Below are 19,579 nucleotides of genomic sequence, written 5' to 3'. Positions count from 1 at the left end.
TCCAGCAGTCAGTGTGTGCGTGTCTGGGCATTCCCCTTGCTGACTTCATGATTTGCAACGTATGGTCATCTTCAGAACAAAAGGAGCAGGTAATGCACTGTATTTATAAGTAGTTACCATATGATTTCCATGTGACTAGAATGGTGAAGAAGTGAAGTCTTCCTGTTAATCCTTAGTACTGACTGTTGGTAATATCAGCCTTCCCACAGGGATCGCTGTCTACGTACAGACACAGACAGGTTTTCAGCCTTTTCGTATTGGAAAAAAATGGGACTGTACAGCAAGCAGTTTGAGGAGAGCTGTAGCTCGTTGCAAGGATCCTGAGGAAGGCTACATTTAGTCCTTGCTCTGCCGTGTATTTCTGCTTTTCCCAGGAGCCCTCTCTTGATCTGTGTGTCCTGACCCGTGATGCGGGAATGAAGCTCTTTCTAAGATTTCAGCCTGTGTGTGTACAAATGGTGCCCAGTGCACTGCAACTCCCTGGCTCTACTGGAGCGAATCAAAAGGTGATTGAACAGTGAGGGTGTGAACCTAGGAATCAGGAGACCTAAGCTGGCTCTTCTGCTACTGACTTCTTCTTGCCCATGGTCAAGTCACTCAATATCTCTAAGCACATTTCATAGAAAGAGGGATCAGAGCATTTCCTTTCCTTGCAAAATCACTGTGAGCAAAGATGCATTTAAGACTGGATGCTACTAAATACTGTGATAACAGAGGGCCAAAGAAATACTTGGATAGGATAGTAATTCATAACAGCTTCTTAAGCAATGACTCAAGAAATGGGGTAATGAATGACTGACCATTTAAAGGAAAGAAGAGGGGTCTTTCTTTTGTTTTGTTTTTAATCAGACCTCTAATCTAGTAGCAAGAATCTGGAAGTTTTCTACTGAAGAGTTTCTGTTGGATATCAACTGAGTTATCTGCTTTCTATAGCTGTGAATGCATCTAATAAATTCCACGGAAATCAACTAAGAATAAAAACCTTTCTTAAGGGGGCAAAGGATTGTGTTTTGAAATCAGAGGTTGTGCTCAGGAGCTACCACTTGTCATGCTGAAGGCCCTCCTGGGTTTTGGAAATAACCAGCAACACTTTAAAATAAAAAATGTGAAGTTCAAACTCATTGCAGCTCCTGAAGCAGCATTCATATTGTCGGTTTGGGAGTTTTGGATGCCTGAGCCAATTCTTCTGGAGTGACAGGTAATAGCAGAATGGATTTGTTGAAGATATCTTGTGTAAGTCTGAGATGGAAGGAAAATGTGGCCAGATACATGGTCATCATATCAGGAAGTTCAGAGTATAATAAAAATGTTATTTGTGTTTTAGCCACTTAATGATGGCTAAAATGATGAGGTGCTTATTTTCCTAATTCTGGAAGGAACCTCACAGAAACAGCACGTGCAAGCTACATTCACCCCAGGCTGCTCTAATGTGTTTGGAGCCCAACTTTTAACAGTTGGCTCTCTCCTGTGATTAGCAAATAGCAATGTGATGAGTGGCACTGGAAAAGAGCATCAGAATGAAGGCAGGATCTAAAAATTTAAGTAGAATTCAACCGGGCGTCTCCAAAACTGCATAATCAACGTAGGTATTGCTGGTTGCTTGCCTGAAAAAGGTCTCCTCTCCAGCCACTCTGCTTGGCTGCTGTGTGACGTGTTGCAGATGAAACCCAAAGGAAAACAAAACTGCACCTCTCAAATTCACTTGTGTTGCTCAAGAGAAGCACTACACTTTTAGGAAATGTCTACTAAGGAGAAAAGGCTGAAATTTAAAACATTAACCAGGAGCCTTGTAATTAACTGCATTTGAAAATTTTACTGGACTTTCGGTTCTTTAACATTTCCATTTCCTGGGTGGCTGCTACATGGAGGTGGCTTTTGTATCATGTTTTACAGCACTGATGATGGTTCACTGCAACCTGAATTTCTGCAGCCTTGCAGTACCTGCTTTCAGGTTCAGACCCATTCACTAGAAGAGCCCCTTATTTCCTTCTCAGTTTCTCATACTGAGTTTTTAGAGGCCTCAGAGCATGTTGGCTTTAACAGGAAGGAAACATCCTGCCATGAGATCATCTGATCACCTGATTTCATTAAAATGGAAAAAGATAAGCACTTGAATTTATTTTGAACGGTAACAAATATGATGATCACTGCTGAGCTGTATATTTGCAAAACCACTCGGTGGTTTTGCTCAGTAATTTTAGGTGTTGGTTTACTTCTTTCTTTTTCTTCCCCTTTTGTGACTGTTTTGTGAAGAAAGACAGTAGGCTTTCTAGCTGCTATATCAGTAGATTTGTTGTTTGAATTTGTCGTAGCCTTCTGATGTTAATGTTATTTTTCTTCGATACGTGGATAACTGAGATGGATAACTATCTGAGCAACTTCTAATCTCTACTGTGTTATCTCCAACAAAAACTTTCTAAAGTGTAGAATTTAACCTCCCTGATCTACAGCTGTGACAGTGAAGCAGTGATAGTGCCCTAGAAAACCAGGGCACTCAACTGCTGCAGTGACAAAAATCATATAAGTAATTACATGGAAACCTATGGAAACCCAGGGAATTAAGCCTGGGGTCTGTTGCATTGCAGGCTAAGGCCTTAATAACCGGATTATCCTTTAACTAACAGTTCTGGCCTCTAACCTTGAACAAGACAAGTGAGAATTCACTTAATATTTGAGTGGTAAAAAGTTCTGGAACTAAAATCAAAATTCTCCTGCCCGGAAGGTGCAATCCTGTGTACGTACTTGGAGATTCTCGACAAATGGGTGAATCTAGGTTTAGAAAGCACTTGATCAGTCTGCCGTGGTGAAGAGCTTCATGGTAAACAAGCACTATAGGTTTTAGGACCCATTTCATGGCTGTTCTTAGTTTGTTTTGCTTTCATTTACCATAATTGTGCTTTACCAATTTCCCCCTATCAGTAATCACCTGATTTCTGACGGCTGCATCCTGTTCATCTTCGCAGTTTCCTGATAATAACCAAGATACATCTTTAAGACTTTATTTAGGTCAATGGGTGTTCCTGGCATGTTTCTGAGCAGTGGTACTGATGGAAGCAAAAATAACCTAGATGCCCTGGGAGATTGTTTAGAAATCAAGGCAGAAATATTTGTGCTTTAGAAAAAGAAGTTTTTACCGATTTCCTGTTTTAATGTTTTGTGTCCTTGGTATTTTCCCTCAAGAGCTAGAGGTAGGGCAGAGCCGAACTGGCGTAAATCGGCAGTATTTTGCTGGAGTTGGTATGCCCTGAGAAGGGAAATAGGAAATCCCACTTATGTACCCTTCATYGCGTGAGTATGTCATTGGGGAATTTGGGGAATGATGGTTCTAGTCAGGCAGAGATTATGCTTGAACTGAGGTCTCCAGCTACTCATGTGAACAAATCTAACTGAGCATGAATTGCCTGTGGGATTTGGTCTCCTACATCTTGGGTTATTGACTCAAATCTCCTTCAGTAAGCACCATCTTCTCCTCTAGAAATCCAATTCTTTTTCGTCTGCCTGTAGCTGAAAAAGTGAAACACATCGTTCTGAGCAGAATCAACATTTTACATTGAAAGAAAACAAAAAGTACAGAAAGAGAGAATTGCTGCTGAGTGGATTCAGACCACTTCGGGTCAATCTGAATGTAGGAGGTTTTTCTGATTTTTGACTGAGCAGCCATACTTAAAAAAAAAAAAAAAAAAAAAAAAAAAAAAGGTGTTTCTCTGTAGCCCTACGCTAATACAGTCGCAAGGAGTTCATGCCAGAGGAGCTTTGCCCTAGTGCTACTGTGTCTGTGCCTGTAAAAGAAATTCTTTCAAATACTCTTTGCTATCAGCTGACACAGTAATCAGCAGCATCTGATGATGAAGAGACTTTGAAAGAGAAACTTTGTGAGCCAGCAGAGGCTACACCGTGTCTTTTACAGTGAGAGTGCAGCTGGGATTTCCCTTATTATGGCATGTTGATGTTTTGAATTTGTAAATTGTTACTAGCAAAAAGTGCTTGAGCAAGGAGGGTAACTTTCCAGGCAGCTGGGGGCTTGGGGATTCAGCTGAGTGAACAGCAATATGAAATACGATCTTCTCGTTTCCCATAAGCAGGGTGGTATTTTGGCAGCGTGTTTCACTCACTACATGTCTGAATGTCTTTCTTGAATGCAATCTAATCACACCGTCTTGCTAAAAGTTAGGGATAATAGAAGGGGAGAATGAAAAGTCATAGTGAAAATCAGGGTTCAAGTCAATGGTATAATGGGACATAAATTCACAGGGAAAAATGCAGGGATTTTCCTTTTCCAAGTTGTGTTTCCGACAGAGAAGGACTAAGACTGTTGAGTCACTCCATGGATTGATGATTTGAAGTAGCAGTGGTTGGCCCAAAGGCTTGGAAACTTGAATGAGGAATGGCAAAATAGATATTTTCACTCCTGGGGCCAGGTAACAGCAGGGGTTAGAAAGCAGCACCTCTCCAAGGAAGCATTAACGTTGCTCTGCCTTCTGGAGCCTGGATTTCTGAACTCCAGTCATAGCTGAGTCTACTGAAGTCACGGGTGTCCCTTGGCATTTGTGTGCCAACCTACAGTCATAATGTGAGCTCTGAAAGACTTTGGGCCTAGCTGAAATACTCTTTTGAAAAGTGATACTTGGGCAGTCTTTCCCATAGCTGTATACTTTGGGGACTGCAAATTAGACTGCAGAATGGCTGTTCTTCCTCCAGGCGCTTAGAAACATGCATTTTGGAGAAAGTGCTACCAGAGCTATGAGACGGCAAAAATGGTTATGTCCCCATCCCTGGGTCTTTTGTTTGAAAAATAAACACTGGGCAATAGAAGGGGAAGGTGCAGAGGAAATTGGCTGTGGTTTTAGTAGCCTCTACTTCCAAACAGCGCAGGTGGAACAGCRTGGGGTAATCTAAATGCCAGTGGAGTAGTGCAGAGAGCGTTTTTGTGGCAGGAGGAGGCGGGGAGGAATTGAAAGGGTGAGGGAGCTCAGTTGAGAGAGCAAACATGACTTTTATCTCTAGGAGGAAATGATGATGTCAGCCATACAGTGAAAAGGATGCAGAAGAAAAACTTGAAGTTACTCTGTTTTTCTAGAGAACAATAGCCTGGAAGTGATGCTGACTCACAAGGCAAATTCTCTGGTTTAGTGAACTCTCTGCTTCAGTTCGCTCTTCCCCTCTCCGGCTCACCTGGTTCTCTCTGAGCCCAGCACAGCACTATTAAAGTCTTACCCCCTGGTGCTCCTTTATGCTTTGCTCTTTGCTCTTGCAGACTTGCTTAAAATCCTCTTTGTGTTCCCAGGTTCATATCAAAGGGCTGTAGAGTCTCTGCAAATTAGTGCTCCAAGCATGAGACAGAAGAATAATGATGCTCCAAGGGTTGTTAGAAGCAAGGTCTTGCTCTGACTGCCCTTGTTTTACGGGCTCAGCCCTGGCTGTGGGAACACAAGCTGAGGGAGTTGGGATTTCCTTCCCAGCTTGTGCCACCAGTCAGGAGGGAGTTTGCATGGCATTTGGGAGCAGCGGGAGGGGGAATCGGTTAAACGTGCCAGACCTTTAAGTCCAAACCCCTCAGACTCAAGATAGCCTTGAAGCCTGATCTAGAAGTCAAAAAAGCCCTTATCTAGAAGAGAAAAGCCTCTTCTCCCCTCTCTGTGAGCCCACATCACAGACTGAAGCCAAGAAACAAGGGCTTTTCCGTTGTTTCCTTAGTTTTGTGGCTTGCCCTCACAGCTAGCACGTACAGTGATATTCAGTACCAAGTACTGGCAGCGTAACCTATTCCCGCTTGCTATGAGGCAGCACACATGAATTTTTCTGGAGAGCAAAAGGCTCAGGAATGTTGCAATGCAGAGGGCAACAGCTTAATTTCCAGTCAGAGAGAGGTATTGAGGCCCTTACACAACAGCTTAGCCAATCTTCATCTTGTTAATTAAAAAAAGCCACTCTGAACTTTCTGCAGAAGTTTGTCATTCCTTTGCTGCCCRAGGAGTGACTGTGAGGCTGCCTCAGGTCCCCCAGGGAATTCTAGAAAATGCTTTGTGATTCTTGGGCTATCTGTGAAAACTTCATCCTATTGGAATGGTTGTGCCAGAAGTTAATGCGATGACCATTTAATGTAATTCATATGTAGAAATATGTTAGATGACAGTAGGAAAAGTGTGTGTATATGTTAGAGTTTTCTTCCCTGAATTTGCAGGTGGTACTAGATGAGGAAGAACAAAATCTGAAGGGTACCCTCTTCCAACCCTCCTTCCACTGGAAATGGGAAGTGTTTCTTATCATTTCTGAGGAAGTCTGCGTGGCGGCTGCTAATGGGAGACATTTGTTGTTAAATCCACAAATCCCAAGGGAGTACAGGCTGAGGGCGCTTATTTCCTATCATTCCAAGGAAATTCTGAGGAACCCTTGTTATTCTCTGTGGTCAGGGCATGGTGCAGCTCAGTCTGGCTAGATGCAGATTAATAGCTCCAACAGAAAGCACTTGGAGACTCAGGCTCCACTGCATGAACATCCTGCAGTAGACTGGCAAGAAAGAGGATTGGARTGATACTGAAAAAGAATTCCTCTAAGGCACTCCACCCAGGTCCAGCTGCAGGAGAGAAAGCAAAATGAATACTGAGCTACACTGCAGGAGGAATAAACCACCCRTGATGAGGAGATGCCACCATGATTGCCAATCGTCTTGGTGAGGACYGCTTTTACATGTGCTGCAGCTTATTTTCAGAAAGGTCTTCTAGACAGTGAGTGCTTAGTACTGAACAAGACTATCTTCACTTCTGTAAACAACTTGAAAATGTCATTAATGAGGAGAGAAGGTGGGAGAGGCCAGGGTTTTCACAGCAGGAAGATTGAGAGGCAGCTTTTTAGTATAATCAAAGCAAACTGCCTGCAGTGACAGAGGACTGGAAGGTAAGGGGCTGGYTTCTGACTGCCTGCAAGGACATCTAAGTTTAGGAGAGACATGGATGTTCCAGACTGCCTACACTCTGTGGCTGCTGGTCTCTGAATATCAGCGTGGAGGGTCAGGTCTTCTGAATAGTTCTTTGAGGATGTTTATTCTCTTCATAGTCTGTGCTTGCTCCGGGTCCAGCACACGTGGATACTGGGAGGTCAGAACTACTCCCAGCTGTCATCAGCTCAGATACCACTCACTGTAGGTGTCTTCAGCTTCCCTGCATGCTATAGCAAGCAATGCATGACTCAAATTATCTCGGCTGTGCTTTGCTTGGCACATCCAAGCACAATACATTTGTGCTTCCTGTTGCCATTCTGCCTCGCCTTTTYCCCAAGTCCCGGGAGGTCAGTTTGGCCACTGTGTGAGCTGGACCAAACCCTGTGTTTGTGCTCTCCAGTCATCTCCTAAATACCTATGAGGGGTGAAACAAGGCAGCCAGATGCTGATGGTGTAACGTTGCCTCCTACATTGCTTGTACGTCACACAAGGCGTGTGACTCTTCTTTGCRCTTGTATCCTACAGATCTGGGCCAGGTTCTGTTTCAAACAGACAGAAAAAGGCAGATAATCTGTTTCACATGCAGCGCTAGAAGAACCAAAATGAACTTGTTTTTCAATGAACCAGATGCCAGGAGTATTTTTTAGACAAAGATTAAAAGGAAAAAGAACAACACAATGATGGACCTACTGAAATCAAAGAGAGAAACTACATGAGCTCAGAGCTATAGTTTATCTTCAGAGCTGTAGAGCCTGCCTAACAAAAACAGATATTAAAAATGCCTTCAAATATCCCAGTAAATTATTCTCTTTGGCATCTCTTCAGAGTAGGCGGCCTCCATAAATCCTCTTTCACAGTTTAAGCTTTGGCTGTCAGAGTCAGGCAGATATTTGAATCTCTCTGAGAAACTTTATCCCGAATCTGTGTAAACATTTTTTCTTTATTTTGTTTTTTAGAAATGCTTTCATCTTGCATTTCCTGGTTGGCTCTGGAGCCTGTGCAGCAAAAGCAGGACTCTGGAGCCTGCCATTTCCCGACTGAGACACAGTTCTGCAGTTTTAAATGTTCTCGCATCTAAACTGTTCTTGCCATACACCCCTGTTACACTGTGGTTAAGCTGCAAGGCTGTGCTCCACCACAGATTGTTTTATCTCTGTCATCTGAGCTCGCATATCCATTTCAGTAACACATTGTCTCCTATTCTTTCCCTTATAGTTCTCGAAAAGCAGGCAGCTTTGCACAGTTATTTTAATCTTTTCTATCGTTTGGTCACACCCCTTTATGATGTGTTCCTCTTCCCCACAGTAAGAGTTATATGCTTCACAATAATTCACTCTGAAAGAAAACTAATGCCATCTTTATATAGCCTGCCAAGGTTAAATTCATCTAGAAGTAGTCATTAATTCTTTTACTTTTCCCTTTCTGATAGGCTGAAATTCAGCTTCTTGTTTAAGGTCCATAGCATGCAGACTCAGATTTGCTTCATAGCAAAAGCTTATAACCCTGCCTATTGTAATGTCAGTTATGATTTATCCTTCTCTTCCCTGCCATAGATTTAAAAAAAAAAAAAGCAGCATTCATTGTGCCAACTGGTTTTCTTTTGCTTTTTGTTACTGCTTTTAGGTGCTTAGGAGGAAGCAATTCCTGTGGCTGAGCCTCTAGCTTAAGACTTTGTGGCCTGCGCTCACTTCTCAGCTCTGCCACAGATAAACACTGTGATTATAGACTCTCAAAGGCATTTTGGTGAAGTTCCTTAAACTCTAATCTTGGGGGAAAGCCCAGAATTCCCTTGAGAACCTGGGTTCGATCTAGAAGTGGGAATAATCATTCTCCCTTTGCAGCAGGGAACATCTCTTGATGTGCAGTCCCCAGTGTAGTGAAGCAGTGCCTCTAATTGGGAGGTCTCAGCACTTCTGTAGGAGTGAATAAATCTCTGATTTTCCAAGCTGTTTAGAGCTTTAGGTTTTTCTCATCCACTCGTCCTTCCATTTTGGGCCCTTCTGACCTGCTATGTCTGTTCATGAACTTCAAAATTAAAAGAATTGAAATATAACCAAGACCATGGAAAAACTCCTTTGAAGTGTTTTCCTGTGATTTTTTTTTCCCCCTGATTGGCCTTTACAGGTTTGTCTGGGGCACTTTAGTCCCCTTTGTACTTGACCTATGTAAATAGGCCACCCAGGGTGGTGTAATAGATTCCCCACTCCTCTTGACAAGGCTATCAGAAAAGGATTAATTGTTTTCCCATGAAACCCTAGGGAGATTCTAGCACTGGTTAAAAAGAGAGCGGGACCATCCCCTAGTCTGTTAGTACRTGTGATGTTCATTCTGTCTCCGTGTTTTTGTTACTCTGATTGATATATCGATGTAGTAAATGACCTGCGTATCCCCACGTTGTAACTACAATCCAATTGGGGCAATTTTAAAACARCAGCCTGATTTTGAAACTGTCTGAAGGGCTCTTGCAGCAGGTGACCCGTGTGGGAACAGGGGTTGACTGTTCAGTGCTGAAAACAGATATCTCAAGTGACATCTTGACCGAAACCTGTATTRGATAATCCATGTATCCAATGTCTTAAGTTGATTTTTATTATTATTTGTTAGAGGAATGCCAAAGGCAGAAGTATCTAAAATGACTAGCTATCTTAGGGGGTCAAAATAAGGCTCCCATTTTGAAGATTTTGGCCTTTTCATTCTGCTTTAGTATTACTGACATAAATAGGGTGGGAAAAAGCAGGGAAACTGTCAGATGCCAGTACAGCAAGCAAGTTTGTAGCTATTCAAACAGTACTTAATTTCCRTATTTTGGGCCAAGTTCTCTGCTGGTAGAAGTCAGCAAAGTGGCATCAGTTTACACCAGCAAGAAATTTGGAGCCAGATGTTTCTATCCCTCATGTGAGTTCCTCTATCTGACTTGATTTATTTGCTAGTCTCTCTTGCTCAGTAGTGTTTGCAATACAGCTAATCCTTCTTGTTCACTTGAGCTTTGACAAGGCAGCACCAAGCAGCCATCTCTGCGCTGGAGAGAGAGCGGAGAGCGAGACCAAATTCTTCTGCTTAATGTCCACCTCACTGACATTTTGTCCTTCTTGCCCCAGGCTGGCACGTTAAACATGTGAGTCTGGTCATGCTTAGTGTTACAGCCTTCTGGCTTTTAGGAGCAGGGTTGAAGACTGATTTTTACCTCCCTTCCATTCCTTTTTTTTAACCTGGAAGGTGAAATAAATGAGACTTCACACACATACGCATGCACACACACTTTTAAAATGCTTTCAGGGCACTTCTGTACTTCTGAGGCTTGACACTTCCAGCAAACTTGGGCAACGGCACGTGAGCTCGCTCTTGGAGCAGGCAGAGCTCGCTCAAAGAGCAGTCAGAGCTGCTCAAAGGTGGCAACTCCATCAGTCCTGGTGACCTGCTTGCGGGGCTGAGCCCTGCATTGCTTTTTCATGGAAGTTAGAAACACTTGCAAGCATCGCCCTTGGCAGAGTCTTATGGAGGGCGATGGGATCCTTGCCCAAGAGAGCAAAAGATGAGACAGGCCCAAAAGAGCAGCTTTTTATAAAATAAAATAAAAGCTTCTATGCTATGCAAATGCCTCCTGGCTTCCAGTCATTAAAAATAATGCAGACGTGAACAAATGAAGCCACAGAGCCATCTTTCTGCCCCTTTGTTAGGGCGGATGAAGGGTAGCGCAGCCCCGGCCTGCTGGTTTGTTTGGCTTACATAATAGGCGCCCGAGCTGTTTTCAGCCACTGCGGCGTTCAGTCAAGAGATTCAGGGAGGGAAGCCTTAATTAGAGTAATTGCTCTATTTATATAACGATTCCCTTTTGTCCGAGATCAAATAGAACTTTGAGAAATCTTATTTCCTTTAGAGTTAATTTCTGCCCTGTTAGTCTAGCTCATGAATCTTAATGAACGCGAGTGTGTTGGGTATCTCCCGCTCTCCATCATTACTAGAGGGGACGGCGTGGGGCCATAAGTCTTCTGCGCTACTGCTTTTCCCTTTGGTGTGTCTCATGTTGCTAGCAACAGGCAGGAAATATGCCCAGTGCAGCAGGGTCCTGATGGGAACTGACCCATCTAAGACTTTCTTTGATACAAGAAAAAACAATTTCTCCCTCTTTAAAATGGCTGACTGTGAAGGGACCGACTGAGCAGAAAGTTTTATTTCGCCTCCTTCCTGAAGTGAATTTCCTTTATGAAAGGGCCTGGGTTTGTTTGCGTTTCCCTTGGACATGATGTAAGTTTAGGTAATCAGTTCCCTGTGGTATTACTCATGAATGATGATACAACACAGTGAGGTAACATGAAAACCTATCAGGGATGGCGATATTGAGCAAAGGGTGAACTTGTAAATTCAAGGAAGTTAATGCTTGGAAACATCTGTTTTCTGCTAGCATCTCTTCAGACTTCCAAGCCATTAGATTTATTTGCAAACTGTGCCCCTTGAGACAGGAGTTGCAATGCTGCATGCAAGCAGCACCTGAGAAGTCCAGTGTGGGCTCCCCGCGCAGGCTGGGAGACCCGGAGCCCTTCCCAGTGCGGTCCATGCCTTTAAAGTAGGTCCAGGGGAGGATCTCTGCAGGTCCCCTCTGCCACAGAAACAGCCGGCTGGCCCTGTCACCTGCTGCGGTCTGGGCTTTGAGGGGTGACGCGTTTTTTTCCCAGTGGTTGGCACTGTTACTTCTGCATTTTTTCCTTGTAACTTCACTGGCCCTCCGTGGACTGCTCTCCAACTCGTAATTTCTTGTCATGGCTTGCTGCATTTTCTTTCAGTCAATGTTTTCCAATGATTCCATGAAGTCATGTTTCTGGCTCATTCCAGCTGCTGGTTTTGGCTGAGGTGTTGTTGAGAAGGTTAGCTGAGGTCAAGGTGAGCCTCACTCAACTTCGCTGCTCAGCAGACTTGGGTAGTCCGAAGGGGCCCAGTCTGTGGATGTTCCCTAGGGGCTCTTTACACTGGGAGTGAGATAATTCCCTGTGGTTGGATGTGATTGCGGGGAGGAGGGCTTGATGGCCTGATCCAAGTTTAGGATTGTTAATCTTGCCATCGGTTTTGCAGGGAGGCATTTTGGATTTGGGTGATTGTGKGTTTCCTTTTGCTCAGGATCGTCTCTGTTTTGCTTTGATGTTGTTATTTTGKTTTTTTTTTCTCTGCATGTCCTCACTGTGTGCTGTGTGCCAAGGTGTGAGATTCATGCTGCATTTTGGATTTTCATGCAAAATTAGAGCTACTCAATAAACATTACGAGATGACATTTTGCCATGAAGATTTTTCTCCTGAACATCGTCTTTCATCACCTGCAAAAACACTGGCAGGTTGTACTTGGAATGGCACTTAGGTTGTCCAGCCTGAGTCTAGATATGAAGCCAGAGTCTAACTCTGACCTTTCTATGGATGCCAGGAGAGACCAACACTTTGTAAGACTTTTTGCAGCTCCAGAGTTTGGCCATTTCTGAATGCAGCCCAAGGGATCAGGCAAAAGATTAGCTGTGCTTTCAAAATGCTTTCCTTTGCACAGCATGCATATGTGCAGAGGTCAGCATCTGGGTGTTCCGGGCATACAGCTTTAACCTGCTGCTGTTTGGTTCAGAAGTGCTGGATATAAAGTTGGAAACACAGATATGGGCTTCAGAGATGAAGACTGGGCTTATAATTAAGTTTCCCAGAAATCCCAAGTTTTTTGCTTTGCTAGCAGCACCGTCAGATACTAGAGGCATCGTAAGACAGGCCTTCAGATGCTACTGTATTGTGACAAAGAAATGAGTGCTGCCTATAGGGAGAGAGAGAAGGGTTCATGGACTGTTAAGCCCTTAAGAGGTCACGATAGTCTTTTTTTTCTTTTTTTTTTTTTTGAAATACTGCACAACACAAACTTTGTAATTTTGTCCATTTTTTTGTCAAGACAGTAATGTCTGGTGAATTCAAATAGCGTTGAGGGGTGTTAGCCTATTCATCTGAATGGCAATTGGCTTCAATAATTTCAGCTTTTAATTTTACGTACCTCATACAGTAAGGCATGTAACTCTGTTTCAGTGCAAAATATCAATAGTGTCTCAGCTGGAGTCGTGGTTTGCACACCTGTTTTTCTACCCAATTGCCAAATAAAGACTGGAGTCATTTCCCAGAGAAAACACCCTGACCTTCACCAGGCTGTGATAGACCCGCTCTTTTCAGAATTCACCAGGATATTTTTTGTAAGGGAAGAGCAGCAATGACTAATCTCACATTTTCTGTCACAGCCCTTGGTTACAGAGGCATATGTGCATCCACAGGTTGAGTAGCCTGCAAGGGTGCTGTGCCTGCCTGGAATACAGGAACATATTTCACGTACTCTACAATGACATTTAAAGGCAACGTTTTCATTGCCAGTTCCCATGCACAGACACAATCAAGAGGTCTCAGTGCCGTGTACAGTACATTTATCRGGGATGGATGTTAACAATAAGAGACCATCCCTTGAAATTATATCCCATCCTTTTGTTGAAGCAGAATATTATGAGTTAGACTCCCATGAAAGGAAGGCCTCTTTCTACTGCTTTGATCCTCTTTTTAGAAGGTGTGATTTATATTCATGTTCAAGGCTCCATTAGCCTGCTTTAGGGGTTTGCTGTGTCTCAGAAACAACCTATTAGGGGTTTAGAGAAATCTGTCCAAAAGGGTTTATGTTGCAGGTGGATCATTCCAGTCCTTGGTACCTTTGTGCTTCAATGCCCTGTTTTTATAGACCAAGACAGGCAGCAGCACTGAACGTGTGCAGGAGAGCTGGGGACGGTGCTATTTGATCAGGCATCCAATAGCTCAGCTCCCTTCTGAGGTGAGGAGTAATTCAAAGGATTTTTGTGRCAGCCCATCATCACTCTCAGCAGTAAGGTTCGCTTCTTCTGCAGCCAGCTGGGAGGGAGAATTTGAAGCATCGCTCTCCTCCTGACACCTTTGGGCACCAAATGTGAGCTGGATAYTGCCTAGGATTACCCAGTGCTTGGTGGCAACTGAGGTTCTTCAAAGTACAAGTCCAATGCACAAATTGAAGCTAATTGATAGAATCCAAAGTCATTTTTACTGATTGTTCAGCCCACCTTAAGGGATGGCCCTTGGCTAATTCGCATTGTCCTAACAAAAAGTAGACAGGAATGCATTTAGGTTGGCTCTGTTTGTTGCATCGGATGCCTTCATTTGGTGCAACTTTGGCATCACGTTAAATAAAGCAAGCAAATAGGAATGTAACACACTCTTATTTCCCAGGGCTCTGGGCTGCTCTAGGGAATGGGCAGTCTAATTTAGATTTTAGTCTTATAAGGCTTGAGTGTGAATAGGTACCTGAGCAGAGCATGTTACCAGCCATTCCAGAGATTGTTTTTTTTCCCTTCGCATTTAGCAGAAGTTTCCTGGTGTAAAGGAGGAGGCAGCAGGTCAGGAGCCAGGAGACAAGGGTCTTTTCCCCAGCTCTTTCTCTCTTTCTTTGTCTTGTCTTTTTAGACTGTTTTGGTCTCTACCACTCCCAGCACCAAGGAGCTCTGATCTTGTTCAAGCTTTCTAAGTGTTCCAACAATGCAAATAAGAATTGAAGTGAGGTTCAGATACCCATCTATGGGGACAAAGTAGCCAGACAGGATATTTTTAGAGAAAGACTGGGTTACCAGAAGATTTCTGGCCTGTTTTGCAAACTGAAGAAGTTTAGCTAAAGACTTGCAAAGGCTTGTCTGATCTCTGAGTGATTTTTGTCTTGACCCATTTCTGGTTTGGAAACCAAGTTGTTGTCTGGGGATCAGAATCTCACAGAAACCTCAGTGCAGAGTCTCTTGGGAAACGAGCTCTTTTTGGGTTCTGCTGGTGGAAGGGGAGAAAAGCAGGTTGAAAGGGTCAGGGAGACACAGGAAGGAACATAGTGGTTCTTTGGGCCGACCCTGGAAACACCGCGTGACTGAAGAGTCAGAGAGAGCAGGTGAYGATCTCAGCCGGAGAGCCCCATGTTGGCTTTGCTCCTGTCTTGTGACTGCTCTTACGAATCTGGATTCACTCAGCAGCGCTTTCTACTGCTATTTTTTGGTGGGACAGTGGAAACTAGTTCTGCTGTAGGGAATCCGGTGGCAGTACAGGTCCTCAGAGAGGTCAGGAGGCCAGATGGGAGCTGGGTTTTTGTGCTAGTGTCAGCAGAGTCTGGGGTCCTGTAAGGTCTCCTAGCTGCAGATGCCCCGTCTACTTTGGCTCTGAAGCCCCCTCCGTATGAGAGATGTGGGGGAGGCTTCCTAAAATGAACCTAGCAGCCTCCTCTTTCTTCTCCCCGTCACCTTTCTTGGTAGGGAATGACTGGGCCTTTTATCTGCTTTTCCTAGGAAAATGTGTAACTGCTGAAAAGCTCCTACAGTCAGAATCAAGTTGGTTTCTCCCTGCACCTCCCCTTATTTTAATTTCCCTATTGCTGAGATGCAGCAGACTTGGTTATTCCAGAAACAGTGACCGATTGTCTGGTTTGGCTGGTTCAGCTATTTGCTAAACATAATGCCCTTTCATCTCGAGGAAATCGTCTGGACACCTCCACCAGCGTGGAGCTTGCTTTATGCTGCTGTTTCAATAGGCAAATAAAAGCAGCTATTTTCCCAGTTTAAACATAACCTGATTTCTCTAATGAATTAAGAATACTTGAGGGGAGGGAGGAGAAGGTTGTTGGCTTTTTTTTTTTTTTTTTTTTCCTGAGTGTTTAAAGAGCTATAATCCTAAAATTAACAAACAACCTAGTTCTGCTGCCCGGGGAAAGGATTCCCCTCCTCCCGCACCGTTCCCCGAGCCCCTTAGAAATGTCTTCAGCACTCACTTCATCATTCTTGTCAGGACCCAAAGGGCACACGCCAAGGCCCTCTCGCACTAGGRCGATGGTCTAGGGCTGTTCTGCTTGCTCTCTAGCAAATCCAGGGCCCTTTGGCTGAAGAATGAGGTTTCTTTTCTCTAGTAGCGGAGTAAAAATGTTACAAAAACAAGTCCTCTTTTAGAGTTTCACCAAACAGAGAGTCACCTGTAAGGATTCATTTCTTCAGTGCTTGGGGGGGCTCTAGAAGCCAGTACCTTGCTCCTTCTCTGCTTCCTGAGATGACAGGAAGGAAAGTGTAGGTTTCTGGCTTCGCTTCAGCAGGCTGAGGTTTAGGAAAAAGACACAGCACAAGACTGACTCTGGTCCAGAGACTGGCTGGCTGGTGAGCAGCGTTTGAGAGACCTAATATTCCTGAGAAATTAATACATAAATAAGTAACCCTCCCAAACCACTGTGCAACATTTATAATGTTGCAAACGATGCACTTAGGCTTTCTTCTGTCACTGTGTTAACCAAGTATTTGACTGAAATAAAAGGGACTAAGGAGAAATACACCCAGGCTTCCTCCTCTAGAGAATGAGTCAAGTTCCTTGCATGCGGTTCCAGTACAACGAAACTGAGAAGTCTGGCCAGCAGCTAGGTTCAACAGGAAAGCTGAGGACAAGCTTTTGTGTGCCTGCTGATAGGTCCTTCTCCCGTGGCCCTGCCGGATGGGAGGAAACAAACAGCCCTTTTTGTTTTGCAGTTTATGACGAAGAACCCCAACATGCGGCTGGGCAGCCTGGCGCTGGGCGGTGAGAGCGCCATTCTGCGGCACCCCTACTTCAAAGAGCTGGACTGGGACCTGCTGAACCAGCGCCAGATGGAGCCACCGTTCAGGCCCCGAATTGTATGTGGGAAGGAAGGGGTCCCCGGTTGTTTCTTCTGGGTTCTTTAAGCAAGTTTATTCCCATGAGACAGGAAGGGAGGTGGAGGAACGGCAACCTTGAATCTAAAGCTGTGGCTTGGGACCGAGGAGGTGAGGTCTGTGGTCTTGGCTAGGCTGCTGGCTGCCCATGTGATGTGGTGCAGGTCGCTTTCTGCCTTGGTGCTGGATTTTTCAAAGGCAGCTCAATACCAAATGATGCAGGTTTGCAAAAGGAGCTGCAGCACTACCCTTTGCCTTGCCTCAAATGTACAACATGGTAAGCAATATTCATTCTGCCCACTCTACCTACCTATTCAGGAATGGGCTGTCTCTTTTTGGTCTGCCTCTGTCTGTACAGCACCCAAAACAATGTTCCCTGCTCAGGCCGCTGTAGCCAAGGGGTTCAAATGCAGCCAACGCTGCAGAGGATGCAGTACTGTGCCTTTTCCCAGTGGTACCGCACAGCCCAAAGGATGCTCTGTGATGTGACAGAGTCCTGCTCCCCATGGAGAGCCTTTCCAAGGCCATCTCTGTGGTCTCCCTGCCTTTGAAATTCTCGRTCAGAGAGGCTGAGTGGCTTTGCCTTGTGCTGTGGTTACTCTGCAAACTCTCAGTGGTGGTGGTCAACCCAGTCATGCTCCCTGGAGCTCAGTGGGTGCAGGATCAGGCACCTAGGGGAACTCCAGCAGCTCAGGATCAGGCTCTTGAGTTTTTTCCCTGACTTGAATCAAAGGCTAAAAGGGAACCTCCTCATTCCCCCGTGAACTCAGCAGGAGCTGGGAACATTAGACTTCGGTGGCAATGAAACATCTTGTTCTGGATGCAGGAAAAACACGCGCCTTGTCAAAATGTGCCACAAATCCAGTCTGTGTGTGTGCATTGTAAACAGTCCCACTTTGTACCACGCAGTTAGGAATCCAGCACCTGGAGGCAAGCCGATTGTCTTCCCGCAGCCTGGTAATAATTCACTGCTGAGCAAGTTTAATGGCTCGCACATACAGGAGTGCATCCCCCAAGAAAGTCAGCTGAGACACTCTGCAGATAAGGAGGGACTGTGTGGAGTCAGCTAATTGGAAACACTGCTGATAACGACTTTGGCTGGGTCTGGACTGACATTTGAGGAACAGAACTGATTTACGTGCCCTGGCCTGCCACATCCAGGCAGACCACACTTCAGAGGTGGTGTCCATTAAATGGGAGAGGGGTTCGTCTGTAGAAAGCCTGCGGAGGCTGTAAAAGGCTTTATTCTGTCAGAGGCTCTGTGGGGGCACGCAGCTCCTCCCAGCCCAGCCCCAGAAAAAGCTTRCAGTAAGTTCAGCCCGGGTTTTGGAGGTAACTCTTCCTTTCACTCAAGACCAGAATAAAGTTGCAGAATGAATATCAAGCAGATGATGCATGCTTTTGATATCTCTTTCCTTTGTCTTTTCTGTTTGACAGAAATCCAAAGATGATGTGAGCAACTTTGATCCAGATTTTATAAAAGAGGAGCCCATTCTGACTCCCATTGAAGAAGGAATTCTTCCAATGATAAACCAAGATGAATTTAGAAACTTTTCATTCACAGGCCCAGAACTGCCGCAATAGCCATGGCTGTGAGGAAAGGCTGCTGAGAGGACTGGGGGGAAATGAAATGAAAATGAGGTTTACCAGAAATTTCATTCTCAAGGAGTAACAGTGCACTGACTTTACATTATGCAGCAGCACCACTGTCAACGTTAACCTTAATGTGAAATTGGAACCTTCCTGTGTTTGTAGGATTTACRCAGCTCTTGGATGAAATATTGACAGGACTGGAACAAACATGATTTTGTAAATAGCTGATGCAGACAGAGAATTGAATGTTGAGCTGGTTGGCTCAGCCTGAATGTTGTTGCTTGCAGCTTGCAGTGGATTYGAGGAGTCAGCGTGAGCATGAAACAAGTGTCTTGCAGCTCTGAGCCAAACAGACTTGTTATAATACTGATCGTTTGCAAGACTATTTTGTGGAATCCCAGCACTGTCCAGCGTTTTGGAGCCATGATCCAGCATCCCATGGCCGAACTGAACCAGATGTTCCTCGTGACTTTACCTGTTTCTGAAGTATTTATTTCTTTCCAAAGGACAAATGGCTCTCTTTGTCACTGGTTTGGGTTTCCATGTGAAATATTTCATTGTGCTGACTAGCAGAAGGAAAAAAACAAATGCCGTGTGCCCTGCACAGATTCTTCCAAATCAAAGGGAAGTCACGTACTTATAGTGTTTTACTGTTCGTGCGATATGAAAAGTTTTAGTGTTTGCATTCTGTGAAATGCCTTTTTACATCATGCATCTTCAATGCTCCTTTCTTTGCCTCCCAGCTGTTTTCAACTATAATGTAACTTGTAAAACCTTACTGTTTATTTAGGCCCATTCTATTTAATTATGCTATACAGAACCCCTTTTGTGGGTTTAGTGCCTCATTAAAATTTTGATCCGAAGTAGTATTGCTTAAATTATTTGTAGCATTATTGTGATAGGAGCCCCAGCTCCAAGGCAAGCAGCTTGAAAGCAGAATTGTCAACCAATAATAACATAAGAGGACAACTTTCTCCCATGAGAAGAATAAACCTTATCTAAGAAACAGGATGACTAGTTTGGTTTGGCTTTAAGGGCTTATTACTCACAGGGCACCACTTATCAGTTGTAGCCTCAAGCCTCTGTCGCAGGCAGACCGAGACAATTTTTTAATGCAGTTTATAGAAACCAGACACTAAATCATGTGCTTTCCCAGGTCTTCAGGAAATAGGACGCTTTCTCTGTAGCTCCATGGCATACCTTTGCACCCTTGCTAGGCTTGAAGCTGTATATCAGGATTATAACTTCTTTCTTGGGCAGATATCAGTTACCGGAGAAGGAAAGGGATTTCAAACCTCTCACAAAGCTAATCATGTTTTTGTAGCAC

At 44.3% G+C, this 19,579-nt stretch overlaps 1 protein-coding gene across 1 annotated transcript in view; it reads left to right on the top strand.

Annotated features, from left to right (window-relative positions):
- PRKCH (protein kinase C eta) overlaps positions 1 to 19,115 on the top strand; it is a 120,572-nt gene extending 101,457 nt beyond the window's left edge. Inside the window, exons 13-14 of the mRNA XM_026088688.1 lie at positions 16,498 to 16,641; positions 18,097 to 19,115. Coding sequence (XP_025944473.1) covers positions 16,498 to 16,641; positions 18,097 to 18,243 — 291 coding nt within the window. The 3' untranslated portion in view covers positions 18,244 to 19,115. The remainder of the gene's footprint in view (positions 1 to 16,497; positions 16,642 to 18,096) is intronic.
- The last annotated feature ends 464 nt before the right edge of the window (positions 19,116 to 19,579 follow it).

Source organism: Apteryx rowi, unplaced genomic scaffold (assembly GCF_003343035.1).
Source record: "Apteryx rowi isolate R43461 unplaced genomic scaffold, aptRow1 scaffold_78, whole genome shotgun sequence".
NCBI classification, from domain to species: Eukaryota; Metazoa; Chordata; class Aves; order Apterygiformes; family Apterygidae; genus Apteryx; species Apteryx rowi.
The sequence above is the reverse complement of the archived record's forward strand: the minus strand, read 5'-3'. Positions and strand labels throughout refer to the sequence as shown.